General features: G+C 35.5%; 1 protein-coding gene across 1 annotated transcript in view; it reads right to left on the bottom strand.

Annotated features, from left to right (window-relative positions):
* Window positions 1–342: 342 nt before the first annotated feature.
* The window catches only part of LRRFIP2 (LRR binding FLII interacting protein 2), a 49,694-nt gene continuing 29,134 nt past the window's right edge, over window positions 343–20,902 (bottom strand). Inside the window, exons 14-26 of the mRNA XM_075705015.1 lie at window positions 20,284–20,328; window positions 19,481–19,594; window positions 18,965–19,036; window positions 15,189–15,359; window positions 14,438–14,530; window positions 12,380–12,472; window positions 8,347–8,448; window positions 7,960–8,092; window positions 6,056–6,105; window positions 4,488–4,608; window positions 3,382–3,461; window positions 1,953–2,057; window positions 343–1,196 (exon numbers count right to left, since the gene is read on the bottom strand). Coding sequence (XP_075561130.1) covers window positions 1,086–1,196; window positions 1,953–2,057; window positions 3,382–3,461; window positions 4,488–4,608; window positions 6,056–6,105; window positions 7,960–8,092; window positions 8,347–8,448; window positions 12,380–12,472; window positions 14,438–14,530; window positions 15,189–15,359; window positions 18,965–19,036; window positions 19,481–19,594; window positions 20,284–20,328 — 1,290 coding nt within the window. The 3' untranslated portion in view covers window positions 343–1,085. The remainder of the gene's footprint in view (window positions 1,197–1,952; window positions 2,058–3,381; window positions 3,462–4,487; window positions 4,609–6,055; window positions 6,106–7,959; window positions 8,093–8,346; window positions 8,449–12,379; window positions 12,473–14,437; window positions 14,531–15,188; window positions 15,360–18,964; window positions 19,037–19,480; window positions 19,595–20,283; window positions 20,329–20,902) is intronic.

Below are 20,902 nucleotides of genomic sequence, written 5' to 3'. Positions count from 1 at the left end.
CTGTCCGTAGAGAGTAGGCTACAGACAAAACCCACACCGTTCCAGAAAGCACCTTTTTCCTTGTACTGCCCCCCTTCTCCACGCCAGTACTGTCAAAAAGTAGCAGACCAGAGTAAGAAATAAGAAAAAAAAAAATTCAAACTCACTATTTCAAAGCCAAAAAGATACTTTTCAAGAATACAGAGATCAGAATTTACTATTCTGCAAAGACTTTGCTCTGTCCTGTTTGTATCTGAGTATTTAAAAGAAAGCACAAAACATCTGGTTTTGGTCAGTAAAGTGTCCATTTAATAAACTCCTTAGCCACATTTCCCACCCCTTCTTCCCGCCCTAAAACTTCAATTCACACTTAAGCAGCAGATGACATATAATTTGATGGTGTACAACAGAAAGTTTTTAAATCTGCACTCTTAATACTAAGAGTATCAGGGGCTTGTATTTGACAAAATTACCTAGAACTCAGATGTGCCCATGCAAAAAAGCAGATTTTTATATACAGTCCCTACTTTTTTCTTATAAATTTAAATATTTTACAAAAATGTATGTTCAAAATGTATAAAGTTTAGTGAATACCCCAAATGTATCTTAAAATAAAATGTTATCTGATTTCAAAGGTTATTTCAACAATGAAGTCTAAATTGCACCAGATAAAAGGCACTTGTGCTGTGTGATGTCTTGAGCAAATACATGTTAGTTTATAATACAGTAATACAGTGTCGTCTTGAATTCATGCAGTTGTCTCCAAGCATCAAGCATCATTAAAGCAGCCAAAATAGATCGTGAGTAAACTTGATTCCACAGTTGTAAAAACATTTTCTATCGCTAAGTCGAACATACAGCATTGTGCTCCAGCTCTGACTCTAGAATGAAACGCTACAGAAAAATTGCTGTCATTCACATGGGAATTCAAACTACATTTCATTCTCTCATAAGTTACAAAAAGAAGTATGCCATTTAATTATGAAACTAAAACACCAATGAACAGCTCAGTGTTCAAATAGTTTGTGCCAGTGAAAGTCTGTCTTTAAAAACAAGCTAGGGGCTAGTTATTCAAGGAGCAGTGCATCATATTTTCAATTTCCACTTCACTGTTGAGATAAAAGCGCAGTCCTGTTTGCCTTCATCTTCTCCAGCCTTTTCATTAAGTGGCTATTGGTCATCTCCATCTCTTCTATCTTATCCAGTGCTGTTCTTAACTATAAAATGAAAGCAAAAGTTATGATCACTAAGTTTACTTGAACTTTCTGCTGTTCTTACGCTTTGACAGAGGAAATTAGATCAGGAATACAGTATTACATGCTTTATAAGAGTGCCGCATAAGTTAAGACATGACACTTTCATTATTGCAGTCAGATGAACCGGAATTCAACTGTTAAAAATAATCAGGAAGCAGTTGAAACATGAAGCAGGTAATCATTCCAGAAGAACTAGGTGCCTGCAACTTCCTATTACATGCTATTTAAAGGTAAAGCCCTTTCCACCATTGTTACTTGCTGATGGATATATATTCCCATGGGTAGCTGGCATCATGCTAGTCATGCGGCAGCTCTTCAGCAAGCATGATCAACAGCTCAGTTAAATACAGCTTCTTCCCAGCTCCCTGTGAGGTGCATGCTGGAAACTTCCTTGGCTGGCACTTGACATAGGGAGCATTCAACTCCCCACTAATTTTTATGGAAGGATTAGTTTAAAACAGTACAAGTTATCACATTTAGAAGAAAACACACCTTGAGATCCTTCCTTTCAAGGAAATACTGCATTGAATTGTAATTAGTATTACTTTTATGTGCTGCGGTTATCTTCTGAATGCAACACTGAGACTCGGAGGCCTCCTCAAAAAACACTTAGAAACTGTAACGGAAGATTACAAAAAAACAGAGCTTGGAAGCAAAAGACAGAGCAGTTCAAGACTGAAAGGAGCATACAGTTGACAAGGAAATCAAGTCAATTACCTCTCGCTGAAGCTTCCTCTTTTCAGCTTTGAGCTCATCTTCTTCTTTTTCTGCATTTTCTGCTGCATTTTTATACCTTGCAACCTGCCCCTCAAGCCGTCCAATCTACAAACCCAAACAAGAAAAAAGGAACGATTACTCAGGTGTTCCACCCTGAGCTCACCAGCCACCAGCTGTGCTTCCCTTTCTGAAAAGCCACCATAACACAGGCATCTGGTGAATTATCCATAGTATCTCCCTCTGGAAAGACGTTTGACTGTGTTAGCAGCAGCCATAATTGCAAAGAGAGTGTTTAACAGAACTAATAAAACAGTAAAATAAATTGTGGGCAGAAACCTGGAACACCCTTCACTGCCTGTCCCTCCCTGGCAAGGGTCACAGGAAATGGTAGAGCATGGAACATGGCATAGGACACAGCTGAGAAGATACAGAAGGTTAAAGAACTATGCAGAGATAGAAGAGTTGGAAAAAGAAGGGGGGGGGGAAATCAAGAATTGGGGCACACATGGGATTAAAAACAAAAGCTGGAAAGTTGAAAACCAGACACCACATGAAAAGGTGCAAAGGAGAAAGGAGACTGTAACTGCTACCAGGACATGATGCAAGAGGTCTTGAGCTCAAGCAGAGTTCAGCTGTAAAGAGGGGTCTCAAGACAAATCCTGGTTACAACTTGCAGGTGTTAAAGCCCACTTGCTGGACTGTTACATTTATAGCTCCCTGCTACCCCAGATCCACAGGACAGGCTGGTAGCCTGTTGCTCTGCAAGAGAGACCAACTATGCATCTCTGAGTCAAATTATAATCCTTTATGTGATTTTTAGGTGATCTACAGAGATGCTGAACTATAATACCGTGTTACTGACTTACAATCACAAAGTGTGAGTAGATCAGTGAGAGAGATATATGTATCTGTATCTATAAAAACAAACTCTTGAATTTCAGAGAGTAAATTATGTACCTGCCACAGTTCATACAACTTTCTTACAAGTAATTAAGCTACATAAACTGATTTTCCTGAACTAGTAGCTTCAGTTCCTCTTCATATTCTGCTGTACACTTCACATCATAGTAAATTAACTCCAGATTATTTTCTCTTATGGTTAGAGTATGCACAGGTATTGAATTGCAGGAAATACGAAAAAATACAAATGTAGAATCATAGAATGCTTTGGGTTGGAAGGGACCTTGAGAGATCATTGAGCCCAACCCCCCTGCAGTGAGCGGGGATTGACCCTGTGAACTTGGCGTTATTAGCACCATGCTCTAACCAACTGAGCTAAGCCGGCTGGTCAGTGCCACTCTGTGCAAACTAAAGAACAAACAGTAAATTAAATGATGAAATAGGTTTTCATAGTTTTTGTTGAAAAAAGTATTGTAAAAGTGTGCAGAGCAAGTGTAACAATAATAGATACGAAGGCAGACACACTTACATTTTGTTCCAAGGTAGTTATATCTTGTTCAGCTTTTGAAAGCTTAAATTTGTATTCACTAATTTGTCTGTTGGCATCTCCTAGACAAAAATTGACATGAATACATTATTCGAAGCAACTCTCTAAACTGGCAGTTTCCCTTTTAATTAAAATTCATTAAAAAGACCATTTTATTGAGAAGCTCATACACAGGATTATCAAGTGGTAAATGTTCTTTCAGAAATCTTTTTTGAGAGTATGAAAAGGAAATAATTTTCCTGTTATTTAGAGAGCACAACTACTGTCTCTGTAAGAATGTGCATTGAACCTCAGATGTATAAGATACACACATTTTAAAACACATATTTAGATCAGCAAACTCATCTCATAGAAGAGAATCAACACAATAACCAACACACACTGCAAAATGGGTCAAATCACAGTAGACATAATACCAGCAGCATTTAGCATAGACATCTGTAATAACATTTGAATGATAACAAGCACAAGGCTTGAACCTGCCCAGCAAACTCCAAAGAGCTCTGCAAATTATTTTGGTGTTATATTTTAGCCCTGACGTTGCCAGTGCTCCATCATGTTCATTGCCACAAGCATATTAAATGACAATCTGTCAAACAAGTAAACTTTTCAGCTGAAGAAATAGCTTGCTTGAAATGGAAAGTTAGATTAGTGCTTCTATGAAGCAACACTGAATATTGTGTTAAACTTTAATAATTTTTCATGTTTTGCTTCAGAGAATAATAGCCATTTAGATTAAGTTTCTGTATCAAAGATTCAATAAAAAAAATCAGAATACATTAACAAAATATCTCACCTGAAATTCTATCATCTAAAAATTGAAATTGTTTGAGTACTGCCACCCATTCTAGACAAGGTCATCAACTGAAAAGTAACTTCCCAGAATGCTATTCAACACTGAAGGCAGATTTTTAAGCTATTCTGCCATGAGAAATTTCCCGCAAGCAGGTATACAAAAAAAACCCTAGCCACTCAATGATATATTCATTCACAATACTACTACTGCACAACAATATAGGAAAAGGAGTTGGAAGAGTCTGTTTCATCTCCCCAGTAAGAACACCTTTGAACAGTAACCATATACCTACTCTGGATTTCAATTAGCTGCAAGTCAGAACCGTTCTCTAAGCCTATGATATCTGGATTCATGCCATCACTTTTAGAATATTTCTGTCGTTCTTCTTCCAACTGCATCTTCAGTTTTCTAACCTGAAAAAGAAGTGTTCTTTTGTGAAGAAAAGACTCCCAGAAGTTCAGTAGTCGTGTATCTAAACGTTCAATGGGAAAAAGGCAAAGCAGTCCTGAGACGGTTCTGCAAGCGGGAGTAGCAGAGCCATGCAGGGGAGGCAGGGAAGCCAGTCCCCGAGGCCTGTGGCTGCGGTCCCCCATCCCCAGTGCCCTCTGCACATCAATGCACCATCCAAACCCACCAGTCTGGTCAGTGCTGCAGGGACCTCTGCGCAATGCAGGGGCAGCCAGTAACAGAGCTGCCTTTCCAGAGGAGGAGGCGGCATTAAACTCTATTTATGCATTTCTTCTACAGTATACCTTTTACACTCTAAACACGTATGAAGATAATGAATAATACCCTGGCGAGTTTACAGAAAGAATAATCCACAGCTTTTTTGGGGTTCTCTCTTTTACTTCACCTGGAAGCAATGGTCCTAGGCAAGTCTGTAGTGCACATTAGTCTTAAATGTTCCATTTTATACTACAGCAGCTGTCTCAAGATTTTTCCAGTAATCACAGAACACAGATTCCTCGGCTATGTCCTCTGTGTCTGGAGTTTATGAAAGAAGTGGGAGCTACTTTTTTGACTACCTTACCAAAATATTGCCCTACAGATTAGTGGTATGGGTGTTATACTTGCAAAACTCCCATTCATGATATAAATCAAGTATTTCAACAGTGATTTTTACAATTATATGGTGATAAATATGCAAATACATCTTTATATACTTATATTCATACACTTGTATTTAGTAGCCTTGATTCAATACTAGAATTTATTGGCATTCTAAACCAAGTATCTATATTAAAATAAAGATACATTCCCAGCAAAAGCAAATGTTGACAACACCACTTTAAACTTGCAAGGTGTTCAACTAGAAGCACAAACACTACGGTATTCTTAACAATTGTTCAATAGCTATATGTTTTCTTGAATCCTCTCTTCTCAATACTGAACTGTATTAAAATACAACTACTTTGATAATATTAATTTTCTGTTTGAGTAACTGAAATGATCAAAGAAATAGCAGCACTTAGCAATTTGGAAAAAAGTGCCATTTGAGCTTACGAGAATGACATTTTACTGACTTTAGTATTTCCGCATAAGACAAAATAAAAGAAAGAATAATTTTAAGTATGTGCACTAATAGTAGAGTCAGCAGCGAGTTAGATTTCAGCTAACCAGTTAGAGATATGAGGGTTCTTTGCCAACCAAGATCAAAGTCACATGGATAAGGGCACTAGTGAGAGGAGCTGATAATTCCTGGTAGCCAGCCAGGTAAGAAGTTGAGTATTTTATTTTCCTCTAGTGCTTAAGTATATGATTAAGCACCTTTGGTGCTTAATATTTGTTTATTGCTAATATATTAATAGTCTGCAAAAGGATACACAAAGGTCTATTTCGGAAAAGAAAAGCTTATTTTACCTGGGACAATAATTCCTCCTTTTCTCCAGCCAGTTTTCGTAGCCGGACATCTAAAACCAAAGAACTCAATTAAAAACCAGAGAAATCTGTAACTAAGAACATATTTGTCATAACTTTTTGTTTATTTTCAAGTACAATGCTCTTCAAACTTAAAGCTAATACCATTGGGAGCATAAAACTTAGATATCTCACTAATAACAACACACCAGCCTTCAGTTAATAGCAGAAAAAGGGGAAAAAGATTTCCATTCACGCTGTTTAAAACAATTTTAAAAGCAAGACCTCTGAGTTTAGTAATTCTTCAAGGTAAATTAACAACTGAGGATTTTTTTAATAAACATAGTTTTGTCCCAATGTCTAGAATGGCCATTTCCAACAAAATTGTCTTCTGATTGTACACTCTTTTCCCTGTCTAGAATCTAGAGATTGCTATCTCTTCAGGGAAGGCACTAAGCTTCCCCATATGTTTAGAAAGTGTTCTCAAACCACAAACAAAAAAAAAAAAGTACTTGGGAAAGGACCCACAGGAATGTTGTAATATCTCTAATCTGTCAGAAGAACAGTAACAGCTACAAAACAGCCTGTCAAGCAACACTGTGCTAAGATTACGGCAGCCTCCCTTGGAAATTGTAACTTTGACAGTAACAAGCATAAAGACGTCTGTATTTCACTATGATGGAGCCACAGCAGAAACATGTATCAAGTCTAATATCTGCCACAACAAAAATATGTGTCGTGGTTTAGCCCCAGCCAGCAACTACGCACCACGCAGCCGCTCGCTCATTCCCCCTGCCCCTGTGGGGTGGGGGAGAGAATTGGAGGAGTAAGAGCGAGAAACACTCCTGGGTTGAGAACAGTTTAAGAACTGAAATAAAGTAAGATAGTAATGATAATAATAACAATACAATATTAATAATAATAATATACAAAGCAAGTGATGCACAATGCAATTGCTTACCACCCACCGACCGATACCCAGACAGTTCCTGAGCAGCAATCGCTGCTCCCCGGCCAACCCCCCCCAGTTTATATACTGAGCATGATGTCATATGGTATGGAATAGCCCTTTGGTCAGTTTGGGTCAACTATCCTGGCTGTGCCCCCTCCCAGTTTCTTGTGCACCTGGCAGAGCATGGGAAGCTTAGAAGTCCTTGAGTAGCATAAGCACTACTTAGCAACAACTAAAACATCCCTGTGTTATCAACATTCTTCTCATCCTAAATCCAAAACACAGCACTATGCCAGCTACTAGGAGGAAAATTAACTCTATCCCAGCCGAAACCAGGGCAAGTTTTAACTTGTGGTCATACATGAATTCTATTTTTGATACCCTCCACAATGTATCAAAGTAGAGCAGGTTCATGCTGTTTTCATATTAGGAGCTTTTACTCTGTGGAATCCAGGGTGTCTCACTTTTCCTAATTAATGTGATGAAGGACTGTGCTTGCTTTACACTAATATAGGCAGAAGTATTTCAAGGAAGGGGAAAGAATATACAATGCATTGTTTTCTATAACAGAAGTTCTTTCATTGATTATACATATTTGTAGAGATTTTTTTTTTCCCCCCATGAAACACAATGGAAAATTTACTAATCCAAAAGACTACACTTTTAGGCAAGATATTTTCTGACAGTAATAAACCAGAAACTGGACCAAGAGATCTAATCAGTTACAAACATCCATGTACATACTATTTTTTTTTTTATTCAAAAGATACATCTGTCTTTTTAGCGTAAAAAAACCCAAACAAAACAACAAAAACACACAATCATGAAAGTTGTGTAAGCATGTATTCCAGAAGTGTCACAAGTACCTTTTTGTGGCTGTAAATCACAACCCACTGCGAACAGGAGGGAAACAAAGACTTCAAACACTCTATAAAGTATGCTAGGATATTTTTACCTAGTGGTCCTTCTCCTGCAGATTCCAAGACTTGAGCAGCTTCCTGTGATACCACTGTTATTGCACCAACCACCGATTCATGGTTTACATCACCATTTGGTGTGCCATCTGGAATTATAACTAACCCATGTTTCTAAAAATACAAGAGAAAAAAAAAAAACCTACTCATACAACAGCAGTGCTAAAATAGAATTGGACAGAAAAGTTTTTAAAAAGCTTTTCAAGTTGATCAAAACAGTTACAACAAAACGCGCCATTTATCCTACCCTAAGGTCAGGTTCTGAGACTGCACAAAAATAGTAACCATTCTTCCTCTTTTTCATTGACCTTGATTTCATGCCCCATTCCTGGATTTCTGTTACTGTAAAGTAACTACTACCAACATACCTCTCCTCTCTTCATTGTTTCCTTCAGGTCAGCCAACTCCTCTCTGAGCTCATCTCGCTCATTCTTAATGCAGTCAAAGTAATCTTTCTGTCTTTCTAGGGCCTGGGTTCAGGCAGATAGCAAGAAAAAGAATGGCACAGAGAAAAAGCATATGACAGATAGCAGAGAGATTTTCTACAAGTAAATACAAAGAGCTCAATAAAAGTAAAGAAATTAACAGGGGTATTTAATATATGTAAACATATATCTCTGACAACTACCTTTTACAAGTCACACATCTACCCTCATTGCTGCATGTTTGTCATGACATCATTTTTTCCCAGGCAAGTCTTAGCAGATTCTATAATAGATTTTTATTTAGTGGATTCTATTTTTGGTAGATTTTGATAAACTAAATTGAATACCAAAAGAGTAAGTGATTCTTCTTAATACAAGCGCTCAGTGGCCAGAAATAAAATGTGCTGGAACTCAATTGGCAAAGATCCTAAAACATTACATTCGTTGAACTAATTTCTCTACCTTTTATAAGGTAGAGAAGTAGAAATTTTACCTCATAAAAGACCTTGGATATATAGCCTGTCATCCACTTAAAAACACTAGTTTAGCTACTACTTGCTTAAGTATTACAACCACCCTTTACTAAAACCAAAGCAATCAGTTTTAGAGCACACAAGTGCAGGAAACACTAGCAGCACTATTTTAGCACAAGAAAGGATTGCAGCTAAAAGTGCAATATGGACGTAGATGGGTTTTGTACCTATGCTGGAGCTGTGCTACCTGGCAGTTAATCAGACATTTTCACTTGATGGGGCAGCATCCCAATATTCCATTCAAATTCAATACCACATGCATTACAAATAATCCTGACCGTACAGCAACTGCAAAAGTGTACACACATTCTGCCAAGAAAATTATCCAACTAGATGTTATGTCATGCGTGAATGTTTAGGAATGGACTGATACAAAGAAAGAAATGAAGGTGTATAGCTTTGTTTTGTAATTGCTCCACATAACAACTGCAGTATGCTGAATTTTAATAATTATCTAGAATCTGTATACTAATGTTTTAATGCATTACTCTTAATTTCAACAGAAAAACTTAAATGCTGTTGCACTTGATTTATTAGTATGCAAAGGCAACGTTTAAAATATAGGTAATTCAACATGTGTGAAAGCATTAACTGTCACATCACGGTTTATGAATTCATAAAATGTCCTTTTATTTCCTAACACATACGAGATCTCTGTAACTACATTATAAAGAGTGTGAAGGACCTTAATCATTACATCGTTTGGTGTTCCACTTAAAGATAACATATACCTTTTCCATTTTTGAAGAACAGTGGCAGAGACAGAGAGGGAAGTAAGCTCAACCACTTGAGAGACTGGACACAAAGGCCCAGAATCACGCTGCAGACAGATCCTCTGTGTGCTTGGCAGTGCCCTGTGATGCTGCTGACCTTCCCAAAACATCCTTTCTATCCTCACCCTCTATGTGCAACTGTTGGAAATCAGAAACTTCTGATGGGGAAGGAAGTGAAATCATATAACCATCTATCTCTACCTATGGAGAGATTAGTAAACATTATTCCATGTTGAAAAACTTTAGTAAAACTGCTGGTGTTTGTATGCTCAGGGGTTTTGATACATGAAATGGATTTTGCACTAAATCTACTCCTGCAATTCTTCTATTGTGGGCCGGGGAGGGAATAAAGGTCAGGACAACTAAGCTCTGCAGGCATATTTTAACATACCAGTATGATTAAAATCTGATCACTCAGCAGAAAGCAGATTTGTCTGGGGTCCTATTTTCTAAATACTCCAAAAACCTTCACAAAACCTATACTAAACTCAGACACGCCATTGCTAATTTCAAATTGGTAACGGATGTACAACTTGGAGCCACTAAACGGTAAAATAGCTGTACGTTATAGTTCACTGTCCTCAAACTGATCTAATTTAAGACCAAATACAACTGTAAATTGCAATCACTTTGTAGAAACAGGACAATATAAGAAGGCAGGTGTAAAACAGAATCATGCTATCTCTGTTCTGCTTGCCTCCCTTTCTTTCTCTGAGGCAGCATAAGTCTTACATACATTGTAAAACTAGGTTACAATTCTAATTACAAACCACTCCTTTGTGAAGCTTCTCAGAGACTTCTGAAGCTGGAAGAGAGTAAAAATTAGCAAAACTACTTGATATTGGGGAGGAGGACTCAAAAACTGTGAACTACGAAAAAAATGTAAATGTTTTTAGATAACGAAAACAAGAAAGAAAAGACAGCAGCACTTTTACATTTTAAGAACTAAGAAATTTCAATTCCAATATAGTAGAAAAATAAAAACTATGAAAAAAATCCAGTTATGGTCTTTACAAGAACACAGAAACTGGCAGGAAAATTTTGGCTAAAGGAAAAAATATCTTTCTTCTCAGTTTTTGAACATTAGATAGATGATATGCTCTGTACTAACTCCAGCAACATATTTGAAGGGAAAAAGTGCTTGCTCAAAATTGGGACAGTCCAGTACAAAAAGGCAAAATGTAAGTATGGAAAGAATATGGTTAATTAAAGATAAAAAAACCTTTCAGAAGAATGTTCAGAAGAAAACTTAAAAACATTGAAATATTATTTTATGATGGAAGAGAGGATTGCAATATGAACTGAAGGACTGAAACATGAAATAAATATGGACTGAATAAAGACAATATAACAGGGCTGTGTTTAACTGGGCACCACCTGTTAAAAGATAACTTTTCAAAGTGACTTGAACTCCAGCAAATACAGCAATTTTCAAAGAAATCTGCATATGTCAAAATCTGGCGTAAAACTCATTCAGTTAGAGAGAAATGACTCCACAGTTACTAAAAGGCAGACAATTCCTTTCTAAAGACTATCCAGCTAACTCTGTCTCACCACCACGCAATCTGCTTGTGGCCCAGAACAGCTACAAGTTCAGAGCCATGCAGTTATCACCAAGGATCACGCTGACTCTGAGACAGTTTTACCACTTCTGTCCTGCCCAGAAGCAAAGCTGACAAACTCTGCCTGACCTACATTAGCTGTGTAGTGCGTTACCAACTCAATTCTTCCTGTACCACGTTCTTTTCTACACAGGAGTCCTACAGATGCTCCTCAAAAGGTCCCGTGCAACCACTGTTTTTCCAACTCTCAGTTCCAGCAGTTGGTAGCTCTGGTATTTTGTTTGTGGCATCACAAAACCATCTTTGTCCAGTGTTGCATCCAAGCTAACCAGCCCAAGAAGGATCAGAAGTGCAATACAGGAATGTGTAAGTGTTGCTCCAGAAGTCAATTCAAGATCTCGCTCTCCCTCTCTCTCTCTCTTTTTTTTTTTTTTTTTAACACTAGGTATGAAAAATGCAAGCACGATCTACAAATACTCACTGAGGCTTCTCTACATTTTGACCTTAGCTCCTGCAGCTCCCTAGGTTTTCCATTATTTGGGGTATTTTGTCTCTCTTACCCGAGGGAGTGGAAAGCAGGCCATTTTAGAATTCACTAAGTGTTATGCAAACTGTTAAGATGATGACAGAGGCAGGAGCCAAATGGCAAGCAAGGTTTAAACTGTTCAAGTTTTGAAAATTGTATTTGCCTCTAAGGAGATTAAACGCTTTAAAAATAATTTCAAATCTGTATAAAATGATATTATTGCTATGTCACTATGGATCAATATATAGACCCAGGCAATTTTTACATTTGTTAAGAATAAGGAAATGATTACTTTTCCAAGCCCTGATTGCAGGTAAAAAAATATTTTGTAAAAAATTACAAAATTGTACGCATAACAGTTTATTATGTTATAGATTTAATCAGTATTATTCATCATTATGCAAGTGAAGATGAAGCGGAGCTCATTTTCTAAAGAACAGAAAGACTGCAAAATGTTTTCAATATTTAAATTGGGAGTGGCCTTCATTTCTTTGGAGTACACAGCATTCCTTGGGGGGGGTGGGAGGCATCTATCTACTTCTAAAATGAAAAAATACCTTTCCCCCCATATTTGTTTCATACCCCTATTTTTTTATCTTTCCAATTAATTGTCTCCTGGAGATCAAACACCTCTTTGGTTATGGAGTCTATATTCTGCTGCATGTGTTGATTCTCCTGTAGTAAATAGGACGAGGGAAGAATAAAAGAGGAAAGAGAAGTAAGGAAATGGAAAAAAAAAAATTCAAATAGATAAAGGAAATTAAATAGTAAAAGTCAACCAAAGAGCTTATGAGCATGAAGTTAAAGAAAAGGGTGCTACTGAGTGTAACATAATATTTCCCTTATGAATTCATGGAAGAGAATGGTAATTAATTTTATTCAATCACAGTTCCCATTGCAGACTGGGGAGAACATCCTTTCTTTAGGAAAATAAATACCCTGTGGTAATTTCCAGATACCTTCAAGTCCTGTTTGGAAGTAAACACTTATGTTAACAAGTGGTTTTATTTATATTTTACAAAAGAGAAAACCTTCTTGAAAATATAAAGAAGGAGGTTTGAATCAAGCATCCAGAAGTGAAATATGGCTGCTGACTGCTTTCTGATACTATATATTAATGCATATCAAGTGTGGTCCTATTTTTTATCTGAGTAACACTGCATTTTGCTGTTTGCCCTGCAAACGTAACTAAAATTCTTTTCTATGCTCATATAATTATGTATGAAGATGACATAAGAATTTTTATGGCTAGAGATAATTTTTTGCCTTCCTAATGAGTGAACTTGATTTTACATCTGGGAATGGAAGACAATGTCTTTCTGCTAAAAGCTATATGGCTTCAGCTAGATTATCTGTTAGTGTTAACAACCAGAGAAGTTACTCCAATAAAATGGTAATATGGGGCAAACTGTCTTTATCTTTGAAGAGACTGCATGCATTTGGTGAATATTCAACACACATACAGTACATTTTATCAAAGCAAACACTCCAGACAAACCTATTGTATATTCTTGATTAACATACTTTTAAGAAAACAAACAACGACCACCAAAGAAGAAACTATGAAGTGTTTTTTTCCTTCACAGCGAAGTCAAAGAGAATCCAGAGCAAGTGACAGAGCTACAAGAATTTGCCAAGTTTTTGTTTGTCAGCATTAATCTGCAAAATGCTGCTTCTTAGGCTAATCTTACTCCTTTTCTTCTGCTAGTAAGTCATGTCAGCTCCAGTTCATGAAGTGTTATTATTTTCTCAGTAAACATAACAGATCTGGGACTTTTCAGAAATCTTTTGGAGTTACTGTACTACTGCCTGGAGAGCAGAAGAACTTAACAGGGAAAGAAATCAATCAATGAAATGCAGTATTATATAGCTTTTGAAAATCAGGTAGTGGAAACTTTGGCCCATATACTTAAAATCATCAATTTTTACTGCAACCAAAAGGCACTAGAACCAGAATCAATGGGAAATGGACACCTGCATGTTGTTGACAATATATGTATCTTTGTGGACCATTTTAAAATTAAGACTGAGAATAGCTGGGATTTTAGGGCACATTTCTTCTGGAAACAAATCAAAGTGGGGAGAGGGAAAAAGAAGAGGGGAAAAGAAAATAACACACACCAAACCCTGCAACATGGTTATGACCCAATAACATGCTGACCAGTGTTGCTATATTTAGGCTGGACTGGTAAGCAAACAAACATTTGCTACTGCAAACTTCAGTGGTTGATGCTCACAAAAATCTGAAATAACCGAGAAGGAAACTTTCAGGAAAGGCAAAGAATAATATCTGGTGTTATCCATGCATCAGAACTTCTGGCTATGCAAAAAGATTTTGGCCATACAAACATTAGTTCTGCCCTCACAAGGAAGGAAAGATACAAGGAACATTCATGAGAGAACCACAGTTCTCACAGGAATTAAGATTTTACACATTTGAAAACCTTGCAGAGACATTTTCAACTTTATAAATTAAGAGAGATTGATAGCTTAAATTCTACCCACTAAAACAAGATAAATTCTCTTAAAAATGCGAGATAATATTTAAGCCCATTTTGTGTATGATGGCTGTTCCCATTCAAATCCTACACCGTATTTATTTGCATAAGTTCTATCATATACTATCTCATATGAACATACCTCTATCAATTCATCTCTCTGTCGAAGGCCTTCTTTAAGTTCATCCAGCTTATGCTGTAGAACACTGCATGTGTGTTTCTGTCTTTCCAACTCCTATATTAAATAAATTCGTTTTTTATATTTCTTTTGCATTTGACACTCATTTTCAATATAAAGTTTTAAAAAGTTAGTAATATCACTTAACATTACATTATCTAAGAAATTACTGCAACAATTTGATAAATTCTACCTAGCAAGTGACTAAAAATCACAGAAACAGTGTTTTAGGTAAGTTCTCTAGATACTTACAATACAGAATATTTTATTTAATAAAATTTAGAGTGGAGAGAAAAGATGCCATAAAGGTTTAAGCACAATATTAACAAGAAAAGCTCAGATACTGGATTTATCTAAATATTGCTGGAAAAGACTGCCACACAGATCTTCCCTTTTGAAGAAAGTGGGACTGAACATGTCCTATTCCGTTCAAATGCATATTTTATCATTTGCATTTAATGGGGGCGGGGGGTGGTTTTTAGGGTTTGTTTATTGGTTTGTTTTTTTGGCAGGGGGTGGTGGTGGTTGGTTTTTTTTGGAAAAAAAAAAAACCAACACCAAGCAACAAAACACAATACTCAAAACATCTCTGGCCACTGAGATAGACAGACTTTTCTACTAATCCAAGAGTTTTCAACTGTTCTTACTAAGTAGCCCAGGCTTCTATGATTTATCTTTATAATTAGAAAAAAAAGAGTCTTAAAAAAGTCAGTACCTTTGACTTCTCTTCATTCTCCCTATACAACTCAGCTATCTGTTCTTCTTTCTCCTCAATGACGTCCTTTAGAGTATCCACTTGGTAAACCAAGTTGTTTTTCTCATTGTCTAGTTGAGCATTGGAAACCATAGCTTTCTTGTACTTCTCTTCAACTTCAGCTAGTGAATCCTATAGATAGTAGAAAGGCTTACATTAGTCTAACTTTTTGATGCATTGTGATAACATTAAAATACCACCATAATGCTGAAGAGTGCTGTCTGTTATACAGTACAATTACATAACCATTTTTGTTTCTGAATTCTTATTCATGTCTTCTCTTTAGAAATACCAATTCCATTATTCAGGTTAAGTCATACACAGCAGTGAAAAGTTATCATTACAAAAGTACGAAAATTACAAGATAATATTCCACTTGCATTTTCTACTCTGCTACCTTCACCACTTAACTCACAGGGATAAAGTAGTCATATCACAGCTTTATTTTATTTTCAGTGCATGCACAAGAAAACACTTCAGAATGAGGCAACAAATCTGACAGAGAACTGAGATAATTAAATGACTAAAAAAGATCACAGAAATATCTCTAAGAGTAGCCTTAACTTAATGCTTGTTATGTAAGTTGTGCTCTATACCTCAGATTCAAAGCTTTAAGGTAGTCACACTTTTCAAGTAATAATAATTCTCTGTTTAAGCAGACATTTTGTCTATTTCTTACTAAGATTAAAAAGAAAAAAGAAAAAATGCATGTAAAGATTCACATGCTTGATTCTCTACCTGAAGGTGCACATATGCCTTGCTATGACCCTCTTATGCAATTTTCTCATGGTTACAAAATTATTTTATCCTATTATTTTTTCCTCAGTACTGTAACAAATGTCAACTATTCAAATAATAGAACTATCACTCCAGACTCTGTAAAACATGCAATTATTTCAATATGCATGCTTTTAAAAAGACAAAAATTGAATTTCACAGAGTCCTAATTTTAGAATTGAAAAAGAACTATTAAGCTGTTCCTTTGCCAGAGTAGATCTGTGCCCTTCTACAAATCCCCTAGTATTTCATGTAATCTGTTCTTTGAAGGCATAGATAGCATAACCTCCATGTTTAGTTATTTGTATTATGACAGTAGAAGTATCAGCACAGGAAGGGCATCAGGCTTGGGTTTTCCAGAAAATATAACAGTAGGATAAGATATTAGAGGAGAGGGTGGTAACAATCTAAGTTTTCTAAGAAAACCTAAAAAAACCCAACCCCCAAGCCCTATTGCATGTCATAAACCTCCATTTTGAGAAAGCTGTCCTTAAAGTACCTATTTTAACTTTTATAATTTTATCATAGTTACATATATTTATATCTTGCTGTTCCATTCACTAAATTCTGGAATTTTGTGCTGGAGAAAAACAGTATTTTAGACACTCCAGAAAAAATAACTCAAGACATATCCTGATAGCCTACAGATCAGAAGAGACAAGACAGTATAAGTAGTGAAAAGATAAGAAAGGTACCATTATCATCTGGGAAGCAGTAAATAGCAAACAGCAAAGAAAACTCATTATAAGAGAAAAGAAAATGAAAAAATAACGAACACATTTAAGTACATTCAAGTAAGTCTTAAGAATTCCATGTAGTTTCAGTAATCTTCCAGTTTCGTGAGAAATAATACGGATTTGGAAGAATTTCTGAAACACTTGAATGAGACACTGGGATGCCTAAGGATGAAGCAGTGGGAACAGGCTGGAATGAAAATGGATAATAAGGCCCTGCACATAACCTAAAGCTATGAAGAAATACCACCCACAATTCTATCAGTAAAGCCAAAGGGCTATGCAAAGTAGCCTGCTTGGCTAGAACAGGATGATTAAACCCAGCAGACATCAAGAGAGTGCTCTAATGCATAAAAGACAATTTTTGAGGAAAGAAAAAGGATTCCTTTCCAGTTGATGCAAGGGAATATAGAAAGAATCAACAAAACTGAATCAAACTGAGACATCAAAAGATTTGAAGATTTAACTAAACCAGAACTATCCACATTGGAGTTTATTCTGCTGACACCCAGCAGATTTGTAGCCAGGTAAAAACCACACTCTTAGTAGCATGAGGTATGAGCAACCACAGAGATATAAAGATAGTGTGATTACAAATCACTGTTATTCAACCACTGAGAAAACACTTAACAGGAGTGTAAAAGCAGGTATCCTAGTAACTCGTCTAATGTACACAAGACAAAACTCCTAAAGCAGAAGTTGAGAAAAAGGCAATACCTTCCTAATTAGAAAGAAGAGTTCCTGAAAAAAATTTCCATGGAAGGCAAATTAACTTAGGAACATATTGTTCAGTATTAACAATAGCATAAAATGCAATTCAGTTTTGTAAGCCAAGCATAGATCAAGATCTTACTGTCTGTTGCACACCTGTGCTCTTTGGTAACTGTAACGGATTACAATAAATAGCAGTGCATTAGTAATGATTCAGAACAGCAGTCATGAGATGCTGGCAAACATGCAAAGGTGCGAAAGCTAGATCCATTCTGAAAATATGAAGCAATCTCACGTTTTATTCAAATTTAGTACAATCATAGCTATGTCTAATAATCTTGTAATCTACTGCTCTTTGAAGTCCTTTTAATATTCAGATGGCAATACGATTAAAACAAGATGTACTTCATCTGAGCATATGGCTATCAGATTCAAAGTTACTTATCCTCTAAAGAGGAAATAATTTTTGCTATACTGAACAGCTCCAATTACATATTTTCTCTTTACTATACCATCTAATATGTTGTTTAATCAAGGAAATTCAAGGAAGCTGCTAAATACATCACTGTTACATGCTCCAGTACAAGCAGCATTCATTAAATTCAGTCTCTATATGGATATAAAACAAATATGGAAAGATCTTTTTACTTTTACATGGAACCATTCACAACTAGATAACAGGAAAAAGAACAGAACAAATATCCTGACAAAGATTTGTAAGCCATATAATTTGGTGTATTCAGTTTCCCTTCAACACAGAAGAGGGGAAAATAATCATACTTTAATTAAATGCAAACTATTAATTGTGTGAAAACTTACAAAAGAAAATCATACATACTAATTTAAACAAGTCAAAATAAAGACAAATCTCATTAACCTAATACTGAAAATACCAACCTATAATTTAGACAAAGATAATGGGAATGTAAACCATAGGCATAAACAACCCTGCAAAACCTTTCATAATGGCAAAGGATTAAAACAAAATTAATCTCCTCTTGCAAGCAATATGCCTGCCCAGATTCGTTTCAGCACATCTTTCAAAATTATTACATTGGTTTTGCTTTATAAGATGTAGTATTTGTTGAAACTTGGAAGACTAATTCTTAATTTAAGTTCTTTCTCATAACTATATCCCATTTCTTTCTTCCCCATTCAATACATAGTAATTATTTTGAATATGCATTTATTTGCTAACAAAACTCTGAAAAATATAAACTGAACCTCTCATTATCTTACCAGAAAACACCTGCTAAAAATATGAATGTTTAATACTATTTTAACACAAACCAAATAATGAACATATACTATCTCAGGTACATTTAAATCATATCTTAATAATTTACTCACATGACAAATTTAAGCTGGTGCTCTCTATACATTAAAAGTTAGATACATGCTTTGAAGAAATTTAAAAACTTGTTAGTAAAGTCTTATATAGTTAGTGGAACCAGTGGTATCTCCATTACCCAAAAATACCCATACAGAATGCATGCTTGGGAGGCACCCTGATACCTTTAGTTCTTTAAGTCCCTGCATGTATCTCCCTTCTACATCGTGTATCTGGTCCTTAAGATCATAGATATCCTGCAGGACATAGGAATGAACCATTGCATAAGAAGTATGGGGAAATAATTTATAGTTGAAAAAATATTAAAAGGTTTACATGCATTTCTGTCAAATGCCAAAGCCTGCAATAATTCACAGAAATTGTAATTAATTCACAACTTGATGGAAATTAAGATTTGTTTATATCCCTGAATCCAAGCCATCTCAAATAGGATGGAACTGTTTCAAATTTGACATAAACAAAGTCTTATTTTAATATAAGCTAAACTGTTAGCACCATATTTACGAACACAACAAATACAATTACCAAGATAAATACAGAAATCTTTCATGATTAAGAATTACATCCTCATAACTTTTTCTTACTATTAAGAAACCAGAAGTTCTGTAGCAAAGAAAAATTCCTCCTAACCAGAAATACAATTTTAAACTAGCTCCAGATTCTCTGAAAATGCAGTTTACCCGTAATTCACTGAGGGAGGCATCAGGATCTACCAAACTGCTCGTGTCTCCACTTCCTCTCCTAGATGAGTTGCCACTCAGAGGAGTTGCACTTATTGAATTACGAGATGATGGCTTAAAAAGGGAAAAACACCGTATTAGGAATCATACTGTAACTTCTGGTATACTTGACATTACTCTTTATAAATTGCTTCACAGGCATAGAACAGTTTTCTCTCTTGTTTTTACCATTTCTTAATATTAGCTTATAGACAATATTTTCCATTGATTATTTTCCAGTGCTTAAGTTTCTTCTTGGTGAAATGTTAGTTTCTCTGTGATGACTTAACAGTTATCACAATATTAGTTTTGAGTCTTCTGTTCAGAATACTTTCATAAGGAGGCTGTTAGTGCTGAAAAACTGTAGAAGTTTAAAATATTTCTAAAAATTATAATTTCTGCCACCCAAGATTCAGAAGAAAATCTCCAGTGGAAACTAGCATATGAATTTTTATAGGCCTAACCTCTTAAAATTCAACCTTTCCTGCTAAATATTTCTCACAGAAAATAAATTCTATAAGAAACTAATACTTGCTAAAAGTAAACTAAAGAATAAAAATCGTTCCTCAGGAAATAGAAGATGCAATGCATTAATTCTGTAGATAAAAAGTATGTCTAAAAATATCTCTTTGCAATCTCTTAAAAATGACTAAAATACACTCTACTAAAAACACACAGCATTTATACTTTTGGAACTGTTTTAATACTTGTAAATTTATGGCTGAATATTAACTTCTAATAATTTTTAAAGTAAAAACTCTTACCCTTGAAAATATTTCTGAATGTGATTTTTCACTCTTTTCTTCCAGCTGAAAGAGAAAAGGCAAGATCACCACAACACATCTTTTGCAATAAGGGACTACTGAATCACCATCTTCTGTTCAAAGACACTAAGAAATATTTAAGAATGAAAAATGAAAAAAATTTTAAAAAAAAAAGAAATTCCAGAAGTTAGCATAGATCAAGAAAGGAAGAAAAAATAGTCAGCCTGGAAAAGTAGTTTTTACCTCAATTGCAAAATAAATGAATGCTTGTAAAGAAAAAGCCAGAAACTTTTTTTTTTTAAGTTTTTAAAAAGTCATTACCAATATTAAAGTACTGATCAACAAAGTATGTTTCACTTTTTAGAATTTCAACAGGATAGTGACTAGAACACATAGTGGCATAACAAACACAAAGCTTCATGCAAGTGCACTTCAGACAATCAATGACACCAGTGTGAATGCCCTAGTTATTAAAAACCACATTTGTTCCTTCAATCTCTTTGGTGAAACCTGCGATTACATCAGTAAAAAATAATTCAGTTAAAAGCCCGTAATTAAAGTGTACTGATTAATAGCAAACTACAAAACAATTTCAATTAATATTTTATGTATTTGAGCC

The sequence above is a fragment of the Pelecanus crispus genome, chromosome 2, assembly GCF_030463565.1.
Source record: "Pelecanus crispus isolate bPelCri1 chromosome 2, bPelCri1.pri, whole genome shotgun sequence".
Classification (NCBI taxonomy): Eukaryota; Metazoa; Chordata; class Aves; order Pelecaniformes; family Pelecanidae; genus Pelecanus; species Pelecanus crispus.
This window is presented reverse-complemented; position numbering and strand designations above follow the sequence as displayed.